Here is a 20157-nt window from a genome sequence, read left to right on the forward strand (position 1 = left end):
TGCTCGCTGACCTACATTGGCTCCTGGTTAAGCAGCGTCTCCATTTTAAAATTCTCAACATTGTTTTCAAATCCCTCCATGGCCCTCGCCACCTCCCTATCTCTAATCTCCTCCAGTCCCACAACCCCCCGAGATGTCTGCACTCCTCTAATTCTGCCCTCCTGAGCATCCCTGATTATAATCGCTCCACCATCGGTGGCTGTGCCTTCAGCTGCCTGGGCCCCAAGCTCTGGAACTCCCTCCCTAAACCTCTCCGCCTCTCTCCTGCTTCAAGGTGCTCCTTAAAACCGACCTTTTTGGTCACCTGCGGTAATTTCTTATGTGGCTCGGTGCCAATTTTTGTTTGATAATCGCTCCTGTGAAGCGCCTTTGGACATTTCACTGTTAAAGGCGCTATATCAATACAAGTTAGTTTTCAATGCCTGTGGGTTTCCGATTGCTGCGGTATTGGCAGGCAGCAGGTTCTTGTCCTCCTGTGGGGTGAGGAGTTGGAGACTGAAGATTGTGTGCGTGGTGTTTGCCGAACTCTGCTCATCCCCTGGTCTTCCCGCCTCTGTTCCAGGTGCTGGGTATTGAAGCGGTGCGAAAGGCCCTGGAGCGGGAGCTGTATCACGTCATCTCCTTCGACGGTTCCTACGTCAACTACCGTCACTTGTCGCTGCTGTGTGACACCATGACCTGCCGTGGTCACCTGATGGCCATCACCCGGCACGGGGTGAACAGGCAGGACACAGGCCCACTCATGAAGTGCTCCTTTGAAGAAACGGTAAGGACAGTGCCGGGGTTAAAGCGTCGCTCTCTCGAGCTCGCTCTCACTGCGCTCTCTCTCTCTCATTCCTCTGACACTGGATGTTACACCTCTCTGCTATCCCCATAGTTCAGTCCCACCCTGGGCGTTACACCTGTACTATCCCTATAGCTCAGTCACACACTGCCGTTGGCCCTCTCCGCTATGCCCTGTAGCTGGATAACGACCGTCTGCCTCTCGCTACGTTGCAGGTGGATGTGTTGATGGAGGCTTCGGCCCACGGGGAAATGGACCCGATGAAGGGAGTGTCGGAGAACATCATGCTGGGGCAGCTGGCTCCGGCGGGGACCGGGGCTTTCGACCTGCTGCTCGATGCCGAGAAGTGCAAGTACGGCATGGAGATCCCCACCAACATCGGCGGTCTCGGAGTGGGAGGACGTGAGTGTTCGCTGCTTCCAATAGCATCAGAATGTTCACCCACAATAAGTGATGTCCTGGGTCGTGTTGGGTTAAGTGTTGGGAAGAAGGCAGGCAAGGAATGGAGGGGCAGGTGGGAGAGAATCTCCTGGGAGAGCTACCTAACGGTCGGATAAACCCAGAGTATCACCTTGGCCACACTGCATTGTACTGGGAGAGCCGTGATATTGGAGAGATGAGTGTCGCTGGGCTGAATGATCATTGGGAATTAAAGCCTGGCTGTAGGGGTTCCTCTTGTAAACGAGTTTGGTCTAATCCACAGTGTGGATCCACAGATGCCCAATTTGTGACTAATGGATGGGTGATTTGGGAATGTCCCAGTGGGACAGCTGAATTCAGAGCACCTTAGAGGAGGGCAGAGAGGTTTAGGGAGGGAGTTCCAGAGCTTGGAGCCCAGGCAGCTTAAGGCACGGCCACCAATGGTGGAGCGATTAAACTCGGGGGATGTTCAAGAGGCCAGAATTGGAGGAGCGCAGATATCTCCCGGGGGGGGGGGGGTTGGGGCTGGAGAAGGTTACAGAGATGGGGCGAGGGGCGAGGGGCCGTGGAGGGATTTGAACACGATGAGAATTTTAAAATGGAGGCGTTGCCGGACCGGGAGCCAATGTCTGTCAGCGAGCAGCGGAATAAAGTTGCCTAAATAATGTTTTCTAATTTTACTTGCAGCGACGGGAATGTTCTTCGGCTCGGCCCCCAGCCCGATGGGTGGAATGTCTCCCGCGATGACGCCGTGGAACCAGGGAGCGACGCCTGCCTACGGAGCCTGGTCGCCCAGCGTGGGTGAGTGCCGAGGGCCTTTCCCGTAACCGCGCCAAGTTCGGAGACTAGACAGAGCTGCAGGCGCCCGGGGAGCATTGCTTTTAACGTGGTTTTGGTGATTTGCAGAGTTTGATGTCTCTCTCTCGTGTTGCAGGTAGTGGGATGACCCCTGGAGCGGCCGGATTCTCTCCCAGCGCTGCGTCCGATGCCAGCGGCTTCAGTCCCGGCTACTCTCCGGCCTGGTCTCCGACCCCGGGCTCTCCCGGCTCACCAGGCCCATCCAGCCCCTACATTCCGTCTCCAGGTCAGTACCGACTCCGGGGCGGGGGGGGGGTACCATCGAATGTACAGCCATTCGGCCCAACTTCCCGTGCTGGTCCTCTCGAGCCTTGTCGCAGCCTTTCACCATATCTTTCTCGCCCCTTTTCTCTCTCGTACTTGTCTAGTGTCCCTTTGAAAGCATCTCTGCTATCCGCTTCAACCACTCCCTGTGGCAGTGAGTTCCACATTCTCACCGCTCTCTGGGTTAAAAGAATGTCTCACTATTGGATTTATTGGTGATGGCCCCCTGGATTCTATTTATATAGCGCCTATAATGTAGTGAAACGTCCCAAGACGCTTCACAGGAGTATTATGAGACACAAAATTTGACACCGAGCTGTAAGTAGAAATTGGGGCAGGTGACCAAAAGCGTGGACAGAGGTCGGTTTTAAGGAGTGTCTTGAAGGAGATAGAGAGGTTTAGGCAGGGAGTTCCAGAGCCTGTGGCAGTGCTGAGGGAGTGTCGGAGGGGCAGTACTGAGGGAGCATCGCACTGTCGGGAGGGTGCCGTCTTTCGGATGAGACGTTAAACCGAGGCCCTGCCTGCCCCCTCAGGTGGATGTAAAAGATCCCACTGCACTATTTCGAAGAGCAGGGGAGTTCTCCCTGGTGTCTTGGGCCCAATATTTATCCCTCAACCAACATCACTAAAACAGATAATTTGGTCATTATCACATTGCTGTGTGTGGGAGCTTGCTGTGCGCAAATTAGTTGCCGCATTTCCTATATTACAACAGTGACTACACTCAAAGTAATTCAGTGTCTGTAAAGCACTTTGGGACGTCCGGAGGTCGTGAAAGGCGCTATATAAATACACGCCTTTCTTCCTTCAGCCTTCTTAAGAAAAATGTTCCAGCTTGTTCAATATTTCCTGATAGCTCACTGTTGCAGTACTGTTTTTTGCAATGTCTCTAACTGACCTGTTATTTTTTTCCCCAGGTGGGGCGATGTCCCCCAGCTACTCGCCAACCTCCCCTGCCTATGAGCCGAGGTCTCCGGGTGGCTACACGCCCCAGAGTCCCAGCTATTCCCCAACGTCCCCGTCCTACAGTCCCACCTCTCCTTCCTACAGCCCCACCAGTCCCAACTACTCTCCCACCTCCCCCAGTTACAGTCCCACCTCCCCCAGTTACAGTCCCACCTCCCCCAGCTACTCCCCCACCAGTCCCTCCTACTCCCCCACCTCCCCCTCCTACTCCCCCACCTCCCCCTCCTACTCTCCCACCAGCCCCAGCTACAGCCCCACCAGCCCCAGCTACTCACCCACCTCACCCAGCTACTCACCCACCAGCCCCTCTTACAGCCCCACCTCTCCCAGTTACTCCCCCACCTCTCCCTCCTATTCTCCCACCTCACCGTCCTACTCTCCAACCAGCCCCAGCTACTCGCCTACCTCCCCCAACTACACGCCCACCTCCCCCAACTACAGCCCCACCTCCCCCAGTTACAGCCCTACTTCGCCCAGCTACACGCCCACCTCTCCGAACTACAGTCCCACCTCCCCCAGCTACAGTCCCACCTCCCCCAGCTACAGTCCCACCTCCCCCAGCTACTCCCCCTCGAGCCCCCGCTACACGCCCCAGTCGCCCACTTACACTCCCAGCTCGCCCAGCTACAGCCCCAGCAGTCCCAGCTATTCCCCCACCAGCCCCAAATACTCGCCCACCAGCCCTTCCTACAGCCCCAGCTCCCCGGAGTACACTCCCACCTCCCCCAAATACTCGCCCACATCGCCCAAATACTCGCCCACATCGCCCAAATACTCGCCGACATCGCCCACCTACTCGCCCACCACGCCCAAGTACTCGCCCACCTCTCCCACCTACTCTCCCACCTCTCCCGTCTACACCCCCACCTCCCCCAAGTACTCGCCAACCTCCCCCACCTACTCCCCCACCTCCCCCAAGTACTCCCCTACCTCGCCCACCTACTCGCCCACCAGCCCCAAGGGCTCGACCTACTCTCCCACCTCCCCAGGCTACAGCCCCACCTCGCCCACCTACAGCCTCACCAGCCCCGCCATCAGCCCAGAGGACAGCGACGAGGAGAACTGAAGGCGCTGGGGAGGGGGGAGGGGGTGGCGAGGTCCCTTCACCGTCCCGCGGGACTGTGTATGCAGCCCGTGTACGTCTGCAACTTTCAACACTCAGCCTCTCGCCCGATTTGAACTGGACTTGTTATTTGCTGGTGTTCCACGTTTTATATCGACCTCGCGGGGAAGGAATTAGCGGAACATCGGAATCCGGGAATCTTTTCTTTTTAAAAAAAAAAATCTTTAAGATTTGGAAAGGAGGAACTGTGTATAATTTGAATATATATATTTTTTGCTTTTGGACAGTTTGAAATCTGGGTGCAGTAATGGGTTTTTAATGAAGGTTTTTCAAACCTTTTTCCCCCCCCACCTGGTCAAGTGTGAATTTAAAATCTCTCGTACTTTGGGAATAATGCGACGTGAGAATTGTTTGCTGGGCGTTTTTCTCCCCCCTCCCCTGGTAACCCAGGGCGATGGGGCGATGCTGGTCTGTCCAGCCTGAAATGGTTTATTTATACGTGGATGTGACTTGTGCTCGAGGCCAGCGAGCCTGAAAGGAATTTATTCCATCCGGAGGGAAAGGAGAGGTGGGTTACCGATATCGAGGGAGGGAGGGAAATGGGTTAATGTGTGAAACAAACAACCTTTGACCCCTGCCCCCCAGCCGTGTCCCTTCAGCGGAGACGGACATGGAGCCTTTTATTTGTTGCGGGTTTGGGGGAAGCAGATTTTTCTCAAACCAACTGGTTCTGAAGCGACTCTTGCGATTTGCCTGTGAAAACGGGGTCCGAAAGCTGTTTAAGAGGCAGTGTTTGTCTGCCTGACAATGTGTACAGTACATTTACTAGTCTTTTTTTCCTGTTTTCTCTTCGGAAATGTCGGAAAAATACTACAAAAAAAATAAAATTTTACTAATTTTTGTGGAGTTCTGTGGTTTCTCATCCTTTAATTTTGATTCCTTTTTGAATAACTAGGGCATTGAAATTTCCCTGTGACCGATGTCAGTGATTGGGATTTTCTGTCCTTTGACTTCTGGGCTTGTGGAGATATTGTACTGTTCGAAATAGTCAAGTTTAAGGCTATCTCTGGTCACTTTAATAATCAGGATCGACTGTGAACCAAATGTGGTGGGTATATTGTGTTTAATCAGAGTTTAAGATGGAATATAACACACTAGTTATACAACAAAAAACATACAACCGTAACGAGTAGTTGATACCGATCCCGATCAGATACGATTTTGGGGCAGTGCTGAGGGAGCTGTCGGAGGTGCCCTCTTTTGGACGAGACATTAAACCAAGGCCCTGTCTGCGCTCGGATAGACGTATTTAAAAAAACACATGATCTGGGTCATTATCACATTGCTGTGTGTGGAACTTGCTGTGCGCAAATTGGCTGCCACATTTCCCATATTACAACAGTGACTACACTTCAAAAGTACTTCATTGGCTGTAAAGCGCTGAGACATTTGGTGGTTATGAAAGGCGCTATAGAAATGCAAGTCTTTTATCAGAACCACAGAATTGCAATGTCATAAAGCCTGTATTTATCAAACCAAAACACAAGCTCCCTCATCTAACTGAGAAATTCCTCCTCATCTTCCTGGGGGAATCACTGAATATCCACACAAGGGAGCTGCAATTTCGCAAGTGGGTTTTTATTTCATTCTGTGGGGCAGCCTGGAAACTGACTCCTCGCTTCCCGTGTGGGCAAACACCGTCGCTGATCCCCAGATCAGGATCAGCATGGCGCCCAGTCCGGTGACAATGGCCAGAGAGAGGAAACCCGTCCAGTCTGTGTCCGAGTCGGCAGGACATCAATCATCATAGGCAGTCCCTTGGAATCGAGGAAGACTTGCTTCCACTCTAAACGTGAGTCCTTGGGTGGCTGAACAGTCCAATACGAGAGCCACAGTCCCTGTCACAGGTGGGACAGACAGTGATTGGAGGAAAGGATGGGTGGGACTAGTTTGCCGCACGCTTCTTCCGCTTGGTTTCTGCACGCTCTCGGCGACGAGACTCGAGGTGCTCAGCACCCTCCCGGATGCAGTTCCTCCACTTAGGGCGGTCTTTGGCCAGGGACTCCCAAGGGTGGAACGCAGGACAGGGAGAGCACATCCTGCCCTCAAACTGCCCAACAGGAGTCACTGGGTGGGGACCAAGAGCAAACACCCTGGTTGACTTCCAACAAAGGGCAGGTTGAACTGAAGGGTCAGGGATTAGAGGTGGTGACTTGTGACCTATAGAGAGAGGGCAGGAGGTCACGTGGAGGAAGGAGCGAGCAAACCTGCCCGACCTCGAGCCCCCCCGAACCTGCTCCCGGAGACCCTCCCCTCCTGCCTCGGACTCCCGACGCCGATCTACATTTGCCGGTGTTACAACAGTGTCAGACTGATCGGGCGGCAGCCTGTCCCACAGGGGCCCCAGCGTCAATCATCAGCAACCAGCTAGACACACAACACAATGCCCAACCCAGTGTCTGAGAGAGACTCCCAGTGACGCCCGGACTCGCGTTCGGCTCGGCCTGTCGAACCAACAAGCCTTGTTCAGAGGATCGAGGCTTTGGTCAGCTGCAGAAACCTGTAGGTGGCAAGTGGTGAAAATCTGGGAGATTCACCGGGCAGAGAGACGGACACAGAGTGATTCACAGTGCACAACAACCACCTTTGGCCTTCGGCTGCCTGAGGAAAACATACAAACATAAAAAATAGGTGCAGGATTAGGCCATTCAGCCCTTCAAGCCTGCACCACCATTTAATAAGATCATGGCTTATCACTCCCTCAGTACCGCTTTCCTGCTTTTTCTCCATACCCCTTGATACCTTTAGCCGTAAGGGCCATATCTAACTCCCTCTTGAATATATCCAATGAACTGGCATCAACAACTCTCTGCGGCAGGGAATTCCATAGGTTAACAACTCTGAGTGAAGAAGTTTCTCCTCATCTCAGTCCTAAATGGCCTACCCCTTATCCTAAGACTATGTCCCTTGGTTCTGGACTTCCCCAACATCGGGAACATTCTTCGCGCATCTAACCTGTCCAGTCCCATCAGAATCTTATAAGTTTCTATTAGATCCCCTCTCATCCTTCTAAACTCCAGTGAATAAAGGCCCAATTGATCCAGTCTCTCCTCATATGACAGCCCAGCCATCCCTGGAATCAGTCTGGTGAACCTTCGCTGCACTCCCTCAATAGCAAGAATGTCCATCAGATTACGAGACCAAAACTGAACACAATATTCCAGGTGAGGCCTCACTTACTGCACTGTACAACTGCAGTAAGACCTCCCTGCTCCTATACTCAAATCCCCTAGCTATGAAGGCCAACGTACCATTTGCCTTCTTCACCGCCTGCTGTACCTGCATACCCACTTTCAGTGACTGATGAACCATGACAACCAGGTCTCGTTGCACCTCCCCTTTTCCTAATCTGCCGCCATCCAGATAATATTCTGCCTTTGTGTTTTTGCCCCCAAAGTGGATAACGTCACATTTATCCACATAATACTGCATCTGCCATGCATTTGCCCACTCACCTGACCTGTCCAAGTCACCCTGCAGCCTCTTAGCATCCTCCTCACAGCTCACATCGCCACCTAGTTTAGTGTCATCCGCAAACTTGGAGATATTACACTCAATTCCTTCATCTAAATCATCAATGTATATTGTAAAGAGTTGGGGTCACAGCACTGAGCCCTGCGGCACCCCACTAGTCACTGCCTGCCATTCTGAAAAGGACCCGTCTCTCTGCTTCCTGTCTGCCAACCCGTTCTCTATCCACATCAGTACATTACCCCCAATACCATGCGCTTTGATTTTGCTCTTGTAAGGGACCTTGTCAAAAGCCTTTTGAAAGTCCAAATACACCACACCCACTGGTTCTCCCTTGTCCACTCTACTAGTTACATCCTCAAAAAAATTCCAGAAGATTCGACGAGCATGATTTCCCTTTTATAAATCCATGCTGACTTGGTCCAATCCTGTCACTGCTTTCCAAATGCGTTGCTATTTCATCCTTAATGATTGATTCCAACATTTTCCCCACTACTGATGTCAGGCTAACAGATCTATAATTACCTGCTTTCTCTCTCCTTTTTTAAAAAGTGGTGTTACATTAGCTACCCTCCAGTCTATAGGAACTGATCCAGAGTCAATAGACTGTTGGAAAATGATCACCAATGCATCCACTATTTCTATGGCCACTTCCTTAAGTACTCTGGGATGCAGACTATCAGGCCCCGGCGATTTATCGACCTTCAATCCCATCAATTTTCCTAACACAATTTCCCGCCTGATAAGGATATCCTTCAGTTCCTCCTCACTAGACCTACTGTCCCCTAGTACATTCAGAAGGTTATTTATGTCTTCCTTCGTGAAGACAGAACCAAAGTGTTAGTTCAATTGGTCTGCCATTTCTTTGTTTCCCATTATAAATTCACCTGAATCCGACTGCAAGGGACCTACGTTTGTCTTTACTAATCTTTTTCTCCACATATTTATAGAAGCTTTTGCAGTCAGTTTTTATGTTCCCTGCAAGCTTCCTCTCGTACTCTATTTTCCCCCTCTTAATTAAACCCTTCGTCTTCCTCTGTTGAATTCTAAATTTCTCCCAGTCCTCAGGTTTGTTGCTTTTTCTAGCCAAATTATATGCCTCTTCCTTGGCTTTAACACTATTCTTAATTTCCCTTGTTAGTCACGGTTGAGCCACCTTCCCCGTTTTATTTTTACTCCAGACAGGGATGTACAATTGCTGAAGTTCATCCATGTGATCTTTAAATGTTTGCCATTGCTTATCCACCGTCAACCCTTTCAGTATCATTTGCCAGTCTATTCTAGCCAATTTACGACACATACCGTCGAAGTTACCTTTCCTTAAGTTCAGGACCCTAGTTTCCGAATTAACTGTGTCACTCTCCATCTTAATAAAGAATTCTACCATATTATGGTCACTCTTCCCCAAGGGGCCTCGCACAACAAGATTGCTAATTAGTCCCTTTTCATTACACATCATCCAGTCTAGGATGGCCAGCTCTCTAGTTGGTTCCTCGACATATTGGTCTAGAAAACCATCCCTAATACACTCCAGGAAATCCTCCTCCACCGCATTGCTACCAGTTTGTTTAGCCCAATCAATATGTAGCTTAAAGTCGCCCATGATAACTGCTGTATCTTAATTGCACACATCCCTTATTTCTTGTTTGAGGCTGTCTCCAAAGAGTGGTCGAAGACCAGGCCCTCAAACCTACCACCAAGCTTATGGTCTACAGGGCTGTAGTAATACCTGCCCTCCTATATGGGTCAGAGGCATGGACGACTTACAGAAGGCACCTCAAGTCACTGAAGAAATACCACCAACGATGTCTCCGCAAGATCCTGCAAATCCCCTGGGAGGACAGACGCACCAACATTAGCGTCCTCGCCCAGGCCAACATCCCCAGCATCGAAGCACTAACCACACTAGATCAGCTTCACTGGGCAGGCCACTTAGTTCGCATGCCAGACACACGATTCCATAAGCAACTGCTATATATGGAGCTCCTTCATGTTAAACGAGCCAAAGGTGGACAGAGGAAACGTTACACGGACACCCTCAAAGCCTCCCTGGTAAAGTGCAACATCCCCTCTGACACCTGGGAGTCCCTGGCCGAAGACCGCCCGAGATGGAGAACGAACATCCGGGAGGGCGTTGAGTTGTTCGAGTCTCAACGCCGCAAACATGAAGAGGTCAGGTGCAGGCAGCGGAAGGAGCGTGCGGTAAATCAGTCCCAACCCCACCCTTCCCCCGACAAATGTCTGTCCCACCTGTGACAGAGTCTGTGGCTCTCATATTGGACTGTTCAACCACCAAAGAACTCACTTTCGGAGTGGAAGCATGTCTTCCTCGATTTCGAGGGAGTGCCTATGATGATGATGATATGACAACAACAACCTGTATATATATATATATAGCGAAAATTGACGTCATCAAGGTCCAGGTCGATGATTGGAGCGCGGGCAGGTACTGCAGGAGCGGCGAGGTCGGGGCGAAGGAGCGGCGAGAGATTGTAGAGGGATGTGATCGGGGCCCAGGAGAGGTGTGAGTTCGGGGTCCAGAAGAGGCGAGGGCCCAGGGAAAGCACGGGCCTAGCCCACACTGCGATATGTGTGCGCACGAGGTCCATGCAGCAGAGATGGTCTCCAGTCGTCTTGGTTAACCCTTGCCACTGGACCAAGACCTAGCTCTGTCAAGCCCGTGTGGTGGCTGGTGTGCAACGGCCACCCCACGTTAAAAAAATCCACAGGCATCTTCCACCCTTCAGGATGTAGTTCGGGATCCGGAATATTAGGTCCTTCATTGAAACGCCCGTGAACTCATCCCTTTTTAGCGTGGAAGCAAGTCATCCTCGCTTCGAGGGACTACCTATGATGATGGTGATTAACATAGTGAAACGTCCTAAGGTGCGATAAAAATTTGACACCGAGCTGCATAAGTAGAAATTAGCGTAGGTGACCAAAGCTTGGTCACAGAGGTCGGTTTTAAGGAGCGTCTTGAAGGAGGAAAGAGAGGCGGAGAGGTTTAGGGAGGGAGTTCCAGAGCTTGGGGCCCAGGCAACAGAAGGCACGGCCACCGATGATGGAGCGATTATAATCAGGGATGCTCAGGAGGGCAGAAATAGAGGAGTGCAGACATCTCGGGGTGGGGGGGGGGGGGCTGGAGGAGATTACAGAGTTAGGGAGGAAGTCAAACTTTATGGGATGTGGGCATTGCTGGCGAGACTGGCATTTATTGCCCATCCCTAATTGCCCCTTGAGAAGGTGATGGTGAGCCGCCTTCTTGAACCGCTGCAGTCCGTGTGGTGAAGGTGCTCCCACAATGCTGTTAGGGAGGGAGTTCCAGGATTGTGACCCAGCGACGATGAAGGAACAGCCGATATATTTCCAAGTCGGGATGGTGTGTGACTGGGAGGGGAACGTGGAGGTGGTGGTGTTCCCATGGGCCTGCTGCCCTTGTCCTTCTAGGCGGTAGAGGGCGCAGTTTGGGAGGTGCTGCCGAAGAAGCCTTGGCGAGTTGCTGCAGTGCATCTTGTAGATGGTGCACACTGCAGCCGGTGGTGTTGAGGCGGAGAGGGTTTTGGGTCAGTGGGGATGGTGTTGGGGGCACCGCACTGACCCAGCACCCCCGGAGGGGTGGGACCCGGGGCTTTGATTCCAATCCAGCCCTTGGGTGGAGCGGGGATGGACAGGAGAGAGACACCCAGATCCAATCCCGATCCCACTCAGCTCAGAGACACGACACATGTAGCCCTGTCTGTCGGGACTTGGAGAAATGGGACCGGAGAGGACACATTACATCATCGGTGCTGGAATTGGCCACAACATGCCCCCCCGGTTACACAGCAAGACTCCAGTCCAGGTAGAAGAGGAAGGCCCTCCCACAGTGCGGCGCTCCCTCAGCACCGCCCCTCCGACAGTGCGGCGCTCCCTCAGTACTGCCCCTCCGACAGTGCGGGGCTCCCTCAGTACTGCCCCTCCGACAGTGCGGCGCTCCATCAGTACTGCCCCCTCCGACAGTGCGGCGCTCCCTCAGCACTGCCCCCTCCGACAGTGCGGCGCTCCATCAGTACTGCCCCCTCCGACAGTGCGGCGCTCCCTCAGCACTGCCCCCTCCGACAGTGCGGGGCTCCCTCAGTACTGCCCCTCCGACAGTGCGGCACTCCCTCAGCACCGGCCCTCCGACAGTGCGGCGCTCCCTCAGCACCGCCCCTCCGACAGTGCGGCGCTCCCTCAGCACCGCCCCTCCGACAGTGCGGCGCTCCCTCAGCACCGCCCCTCCGACAGTGCGGCGCTCCCTCAGTACCGCCCCTCCGACAGTGCGGCGCTCCCTCAGCACTGCCCCTCCGACAGTGCGGCGCTCCCTCAGTATTGCCCCCGAGCGGATCCGGGATACTTCTCGCGCGGACTAACGGTGCTTGCCCCGCCGCCCCCGGGCCCGCGCACATCACGTGACGCAGACGCGCACAACGTGTGACGCGCGGGAGAGGGGGCGTGGCCTGGGCCGTGCGTGCTGAGGTCAGAGGGAACGCGGCGGTGACGTGCTGGAGAGAGCGACTGAGGAGAAGAGGGAGAAAGAGAGTGATGGTGAGAGAGAGAGGGAGGGGTTGAGAGAGAGAGAGAGAGTGAGAGTGAGAGTGAGTGAGTGAGTGAGTGAGTGAGTGTGTGATGGTGAGAGGGGGAGGGTAAGGGAGGAATGTGAGAGGGGGATGGTGGGTGGGACAGAAAGAGAGAGGGGGGAGAAAAAGGAGGGGAGAGGGGGATGGTGAGAGAGAGAGAAAGGAGAGGGATGGTAGGAGAGACAGAGAGGGAAAAAGGAGGGGAGAGGGGCTTGGTGGGAAAGAGTGAGTGATGGTGAGAGGGGGGGGGGGATATGATAGGAAGGGAGAGGGGGATGGTGGGAGGGAGAAAGGAGGGGATGGTGAGAGCGAGAGGGGAGAGGGGGATGGTGGGAGAGAGAAAGAAAAAGGAGGGGTAGGGAGACAGAGAGGGGCTTGGTGGGTGAGAGGGCAGGAGTGATGGTGAGAGGGGGAGGGTAAGGGGAATGTGAGAGGGTAGGAGAGTGGGATGGTGGGAGAGAGAGAAAGAGGGGAGAGGGGATGGTGCGAGAGAGGGGAGCGGGGGAGGGAAAGGGGGGCTGGGTTGCTTTGTCAGGGGTTTTCAATGTGCAGGGATGGGGATATGGGAGGGGGGTGACAGGAATATGGGAGGGGGTCACCCTACCCTACCCTCTACCTGGAAACTAGAGCAGCTCCCCCACTGCAGAGGATAAACTCTGTCTCCCCCACCCAGACCTTCCTCTCAAATATTTTTCCCCCTCCCCAATATTTCCCCTAATGCTCCTATTTTCTGGAGCAGGTTACTGCAGCACTTTATTCTTGCGGGGGAAACCTATTTAAATGCGGAGGGCTGTGTTAATTTTCAGCTGAATTGCATTGAAGGGAATTTGCAGTTGCCGATTTTTGTGTTCCAGCGTTTCCCAGGGTTTTACTTCTGAGTGTGCAATTTAATCTCGTTCTGATCGAATGATTTTTGCAGGGTCCCCTGCAGACTAACTGTGGCTGTGTATTTTCCCTCTTGATTTGTGGGAGATTGTCAATGTTTGATCTTCAAGGTGCAGTGTAACCTATTCATTTTAAAGGTATTGTGTTTTGGTAGTGATTGGGGGGTTTTGGTGTTTTGTTAATGTTTCACATTCTGTACTATGCAAGGGATGAGTCTGTTTAATTTTCGGAAGCTCTACTGGGATGCTCAAGTGGGGAAATAAACTCTTTGATTTCTGGCCTCCGCTAAGACAGCTGGCAAAGAGGGTGTTCAATTGGGCCTCTGTGCCTCTCGGCTCGGGACTGGGTGAACAGACAGTGCGCTGGCTACTGGGCCCTGTGCCTTGGGCCCCGGCTAACAGGAGGTACGTGTGAAAGTTAGATGAGAATAATTTTTGCCCACTCACAAAAGAATATAGACAGGCTAAGTGAGTGGGCAAAAATTTGGCAGGTGGAGTATAATGTGGGAAAATGTGAGGTTATCCACTTTGGCAGGGAAAGTAAAAAAGCAAATGATTATTTAAATGGGGAGAGATTATACAATGTGGGATCTGGGGGTCCTTGTACATGAAACACAAAAAGTTAGCATGCAGGTACAGCAAGTGATCAGGAAGGCAAATGGAATGTTGGCCTTTATTGCAAGGGGGATGGATATAAAAGCAGAGAAGTCCTGCTACAACTGTACAGGGTATTGGTGAGACCACACCTGGAGCACTGCGTACAGTTTTGGTCTCTGTATTTAAGGAGGGATATACTTGCATTGGAGGCAGCTCAGAGAAGGTTCACTAGGTTGATTCCAGAGATGAAGGGGTTGACTTAGAAAGAAAGGTTGAGCAGGTTGGGCCTCTAATCAATGGAGTTTAGAAGAATGAGAGGTGATCTTATCGAAATGTATAAGATTCTGAAGGGGCTTGACAGGGTAGATGCAGAGAGGATGTTTCCCCTTGTGGGGGAATCTAGAACCAGGGGGCATAGTTTCAGAATAAGGGGTTGCCCATTTAAAATGGAGATGAGGAGGAATTTCTTCTCATGAATCTGTGGAATTCTCTGCCCCAGAGAGCTGTGGAGGCTGGGTCACTGAATATATTTAAGGTGGAGATCGACAACTTTTTTAATAATAAGGGAGTCGAGGGTTATGGGGAGCGGGCAGGGAAGTGGAGCTGAATGGCGGAGCAGGCTCGAGGGGCCGAATGGCCAACTCCTGCTCCTATTTCTGATTTTCTTGTGTTCTAAAAAGCCCCATCTCTCATCCGCAGGTAGCTGGGAAGTATGCGAGATAACGTCCAAGGGAAGAAACACTGCGGGCAGGCTGGTGTCAAACGTGTCGCCCCGTCCCCCTTCACAAAGGAGCAGCTTTGTCCCAGCGGGAGAATGGACTTCAAAGGGAGGAGGGAGAAGACCGGATCGGCAGAGGGCTGGCTCCGGGAAGCGATGGGCTGCGGCGGTTCCGAGCCAGCGGGGGGGAGGCTGGCCAAGGGCGGGGGCCACCCCTTGCCCAACCACACCGCCTGGAACCACCGGCCGGCGGCATGCAGCGTCCTGGAGGAGCTGTCGGAGCGAGCGCCGGGCGACTGGGGCGTGGCGGCCGGCTGGGACGTGCCGGAGTGCGGCGCTCCACCCGCGAAGGGCAGCGAGGGTTGGGCGGGGGGCCGCTGCGCCTTCGCTGACGGGCAGGAGGCGGGCGCCGAGCGGCGGAGGTGCACGCGGTCCCCGGGCCTGAGGCGGCGACGTTTTCAGAAGCGCCGCAAGCTGCTGCAGGCCTTCCACCTCTTTCTGTACCACCGCATCTCCCCCCTGACCTTCCAGTGGCGGCTCTGGAACCTGTTCTCACGCCGCCGGCGGGCCGCGCGGCTCCGGGGCGCCAGGACTGGCCTCTCCCCCGCCCGCCACGCGGCCGACCAGGGGCCGGAGAGGGGCGGTGCGGCGCGGGGGCCCTTGGCCTTCAGCGGCGGGGCGGCTCCCGGCTTCCGCCCGTGCTCGGAGAGCTGCCGAGCCTCGCCGCCGCCGGGGGGAGGAGGAGGAGGAGGAGGAGGAGGCGGCAACGGCCCGTGGCCCAAACCCGCCGCCACAGGCCCCAACGCCAGGCCCCAGGGCCTCTCCCTCGCCCACTGCCAGGAGCTCCGACACCTGACTCACTCCAGCCACACCGCCCCCTTCAGGGCAAGCATTGCGGCCGGCGCGGCGGAGAAGGCCAAGGAGGGCCCCCGGGCGCAGGCCGCCGGCCGAACCGCGGGCGCCATGGACCACGGGGAGAACGTTGACCAAGCACCGGGCGCACGGCTGCTGCTGCTGGGGAAGCTGGCGCCGGACCGAGAACACCCCTTGTACTCCCGCTACGCCGCGCGCCACAAGGACGCTCTCCAGCTACACCGGGAGGAGGCCGGCGGGGATACCTCGGCCCACAACTCGATGGTCTTCGGGGCCCAGGAGCAGGCGCAAGGTCCCGCGTCCGGCCGCACCAAGCCGGCCGAAGCCGGGATCTCTGGCGGGCGAGCGCCATTCAGCGTCGTTGGGGGTAAGTGTTGGCTTCAGTGCGTTCGCTCGGAACGGTTCGGGGCATTAGTTCAAACGGTTCGTTGTCGAGACTTGCACATGCACCACAGTTACAGCATCGTTAGAACAGCTTTGAGAAACCCTCATCCGTGCCTTTGTTACCGCTAGACTTGACTATTCCAACGCACGCTTGGCTGGCCTCCCACATTCTACCCGACGTAAACTAGAGCTGATCCAAACCTCGGCTGCCCCGTGTCCTAACTCGCACCGAGTCCCGCTCACCCATCACCCCCTGTGCTCGCTGCCCCCTGTGTCCTAACTTGCACCGAGTCCCGCTCACCCATCACCCCCTGTGCTTGCTGCCCCGTGTCCTAACTCGCACCGAGTCCCGCTCACCCATCACCCCCTGTGCTTGCTGCCCCGTGTCCTAACTCGCACCGAGTCCCGCTCACCCATCACCCCCTGTGCTCGCTGCCCCGTGTCCTAACTCGCACCGAGTCCCGCTCACCTATCACCCTCTGTGCTCGCTGACCTACATTGGCTTCCAGTTAAGCAATGTCTCAATTTAAAAATTCTCATCCTTGTTTACAAATCCCTCTATGGCCCTCGCCCCTCCCTATCGCTCCAGCCCCACAACCCCCCCGAGATGTGTGCTTTCCTGCCCTCCTGAGCATCCCTGATTATAACCGCTCCACCATTGATGGCTGTGCCTTCTGTTGCCTGGTCCCCAAGCTCTGGAACTCCCTCACTAAACCTCTCCGCCTCTCTCTCCTCTTTCGAGACGCTCCTTAAAACCGACCTCGGTGACCAAGCGGTCACCTGTTCTAATTTCTACTTATTGCCTCTCGGTGTCAAATTTTTATCGCATAACACTCCTGTGAAACACCTTGGGACGTTTCACTATGTTAAAGGCGCTATATAAATACAAGCTGTTGGTATACTTGCGTGTTATGAAGTGCATTGACACTTTGAAATTGATGATTATAACATCGAGCGTACAGCCCAGAAACAGGCTATTGAGCCCCACGGCTCCATGCCGGGGTTTATGCTCCACACCAGCCCCCTCCCATCCCTCTCCGTCTCACCCCATCACCATATCCTTCTATTCCTTTCTCCCTCATGTGTTTATCCAGCTTCCCCTTAAACACATCGATACTATCTGCCTCAACCCCTCCCTGTGGCAGCGATCACCAAAGCCCCCACCGTTGCCCACCAGAGCCTTGGTGTTTATGGCCACAACCATCCTCACAACGCAGTCATCAAAGCCCCGACTGTTCACAGCATTCACGGCCCCAGAGGTTTGAAGTCACCACAGCCTGCGCCATTTCCAGTTACCAGAGCCATTGCCATTTCTAAGCGTCCACCATTTTAAAGTCAGTACCATCACTATCACTTGTTTACCACCACACCGTCCAGTTGCAGGCACATGGATTCTGTGCTGATTGATGGGCCAGTAGGGACTGTAGGATTGTTTACGGTGTGAATTAATCCGGACCAGACTATCGGGGCACGCTCCCTGTATGATGGGAATGGGATTGGACACTGGGATGGTCCATTAGCGCTCTCGCCTGTAAAGGTCCGCGATGAAACGAGCCAGGTCTCTCCTCACACTCTGTGCAAGATACATCTCCACAAAACAAAAACTTGCATTTATATAGCACCTTTAACGCAGTAAAACGTCCCAAACCGCTTCACAAGAACGATTATCAGACAAAATTTGAAACCGAGCCATATAAGGAGATATTAGGACAGGGCTTGGTCAAAGAGGTGGGCTTTAAGGGGTATCTTAAAGGCGGAGAGGTTTAGGGAGGGAGTTCCAGAGCTCGGGGCCCAGGCAACAGAAGGCACGGCCACCGATGGTGGAGCGATTATAATCAGGGATGCTCAGGAGGGCAGAATTGGAGGAGCGCAGACATCTCGAGGGGGGGGGGGGTCTGGAGGAGATTACAGAGATATGGAGGGATTTGTAAACAAGGACGAGAATTTTAAAATCAAGGCGTTGCTTAACCGGGAGCCAATGTAGGTCAGCGAGCACAGGGGGTGATGGGTGAGGGGGACTCGGTGCGAGTTAAGACACGGGGCAGTGAGCACAGAGGGTGATGGGTGAGTGGGACTCGGTGCGAGTTAGGACACGGGTCAGCGAGCACAGGGGGTGATGGGTGAGCGGGACTCGGTGTGAGTTAGGACACGGGGCAGCGAGCACAGGGGGTGATGGGTGAGCGGGACTTGGTACGAGTTAGGTCACGGGGCACAGTGGGTGATGGGTGAGCGGGACTCGGTGTGAGTTAGGACAGGGGGTGATGGGTGAGCGGGACTCGGTGTGAGTTAGGACACGGGGCACAGAGGGTGATGGGTGAGCGGGACTCGGTGTGAGTTAGGACACGGGGTGATGGGTGAGCGGGACTCGGTGCGAGTTAGGACACGGGGCACAGGGGGTGATGGGTGAGCGGGACTCGGTGCGAGTTAGGACACGGGGCACAGGGGGTGATGGGTGAGCGGGGCTCGGTGTGAGTTAGGACAGGGGGTGATGGGTGAGCGGGACTCGGTGTGAGTTAGGACACGGGGCACAGGGGGTGATGGGTGAGCGGGACTCGGTGTGAGTTAGGACACGGGGCACAGGGGGTGATGGGTGAGCGGGACTCGGTGCGAGTTAGGACACGGGGCAATGAGCACGGGGTGATGTGTGAGCGGGACTCGGTGCGAGTTAGGACACGGGGCAGCGGAGTTTGGAGAGCTGAAGTTTACGGTGGTTAATTGACTGATCGTACATTGGGAGTTTATCGAGTGGCAGACTGACGTTAATGACTGGGATGTTGTAGTCGGTGTGGGAAAGCTTGGTGTTGTACACTTGAAGGAGACGAGTTTCGATGCTTCTCCCCGGCGCCCAGTGTCAGCACCAACAATCGGGTACAGTGGGCCTCCGCGGGCAGAGAAACATTCTGAAATAAGGAGGCAGAAGCCAAGGGCAGACCTGAGCATAGCCGACTCCTTCTCCTATTTCTTATGTTCTGTATTCCCATTGCACAGTGCGTCCTTGGATTCAGGCTAAAGCACTCCCCTCAGGCAAAGTTTAGTACAGTGCGATTCAGAGTAAAGCACAAGGCGAATCAAAGGATATGGGGATCGGGCGGGAAAGTGGAGTTACGGTGGAAGATCAGCCATGATATTGAATGGCGGAGCAGGCTCGAGGGGCCGAATGGCCGACTCCTGCCCTTATTAATGTGCCATCATGTACAGTTTAGTACAGTTAGATTCAGAGTCCAGCACCGTCATCAGATATTGTTTAGTGTGGTGAGATGCAGGGTAAAGTTTACCCGAGTGTTTGGCCAACATTGTGCCTCACTGTGTCCCTGTAAAGACCACCCCTCCGAGACAAGTGTGTGGGGATCATAAAAATGTCTCACTTGTTCAGGAGGGGTGGTCTTCTCAGGGACACTCTGAGTCACAATGTTGGCCTCTGAGTGCAAGGGCTAAATTAGAGTAGTTTTCACATCAGACCCTTAGAGACAGCAGAGACTTTCAGCCTGTCGGACTGGCTACATTTCAACTCTGAGTCCAGAGGTAAATGCCCAGTCTTTAACCCACTGCGTTCCCTAGTCTGTGTGTGAATGAGCGTGTGTGTGCGCGTGTGTAAGCATGTGTGAGCGAGAGCGTGAGTGAGTGCGCGTGCGAGCCCATGATTGAGCGAGTGTGTGCATGTGAGCGAGCGAGCGTGTGCACGGGCAGGGGGACTGTGCAAGCGTATGTGAGTGCGCGGGGGACTGCGAGCGAACATGTGTGCGCGTGTACGAGTCTGTGCGAGCGAGCCTGTGTGTGTGCGCGCGCGGGGGGCCGTGCGAGCGAGCCTGTGTGCGCGTGTACTAGTCTGTGCGAGCGAACCTATGTGTGCACGCACGCAGGGGACTGAGCGAGCATGTGTACGAGCCTGTGTGTATGCGCAGGGGTTTTGTGAGCGAGCCTGTGTGCGCGTGTACGAGTCTCTGCGAGTGAGCCAGTGTGTATGTGAGCGTGCGGGGGACTGCGAGCAAACGTGTGCGCGTGTACAAGTCTGTGCGAGCGAGCCTGTGTGCGCACGCGGGGGACTGTGCGAGCGAACATGTGTGCGCGCGTGTACGAGTCTGCGAGCGAGCCCGTTTGTGTATGTGTATGCGTGGGGGACTGAGCGAGCATGTGTGCGCATGTACGAGCTTGTGTGTGTGTATGCGTGGAGGACTGTGCACGTGTACAAGTCTGTGCGAGCGAGTCTCTGCATGTGT

The 20157-nt window shown here is 54.4% G+C and overlaps 2 protein-coding genes across 5 annotated transcripts in view; both read left to right on the forward strand.

Moving 5' to 3' along the window:
* The window catches only part of LOC139250052 (DNA-directed RNA polymerase II subunit RPB1), a 52794-nt gene extending 47533 nt beyond the window's left edge, over positions 1-5261 (forward strand). The window contains exons 25-29 of the mRNA XM_070872622.1: positions 563-766; positions 1000-1186; positions 1892-2005; positions 2139-2288; positions 3244-5261. Of these exons, the coding sequence (XP_070728723.1) occupies positions 563-766; positions 1000-1186; positions 1892-2005; positions 2139-2288; positions 3244-4358 (1770 nt within the window). The 3' untranslated portion in view covers positions 4359-5261. The remainder of the gene's footprint in view (positions 1-562; positions 767-999; positions 1187-1891; positions 2006-2138; positions 2289-3243) is intronic.
* A 6199-nt stretch (positions 5262-11460) lies between these two features.
* Positions 11461-20157, forward strand: part of LOC139250053 (uncharacterized) — a 35914-nt gene continuing 27217 nt past the window's right edge. The window contains exons 1-2 of one of the 4 annotated variants that reach the window (XM_070872624.1): positions 11461-11727; positions 14665-15923. In XM_070872624.1, coding sequence (XP_070728725.1) covers positions 14678-15923 — 1246 coding nt within the window. In that variant the 5' untranslated portion in view covers positions 11461-11727; positions 14665-14677. Of the gene's footprint in view, positions 11728-12370; positions 12453-13196; positions 13507-13668; positions 13774-14664; positions 15924-20157 lie in introns of those variants that run through there. The other 3 variants (XM_070872623.1, XM_070872625.1, XM_070872626.1) reach the window with 3 other exon arrangements.

This window comes from Pristiophorus japonicus, unplaced genomic scaffold (assembly GCF_044704955.1).
Source record: "Pristiophorus japonicus isolate sPriJap1 unplaced genomic scaffold, sPriJap1.hap1 HAP1_SCAFFOLD_342, whole genome shotgun sequence".
NCBI classification, from domain to species: domain Eukaryota; kingdom Metazoa; phylum Chordata; class Chondrichthyes; family Pristiophoridae; genus Pristiophorus; species Pristiophorus japonicus.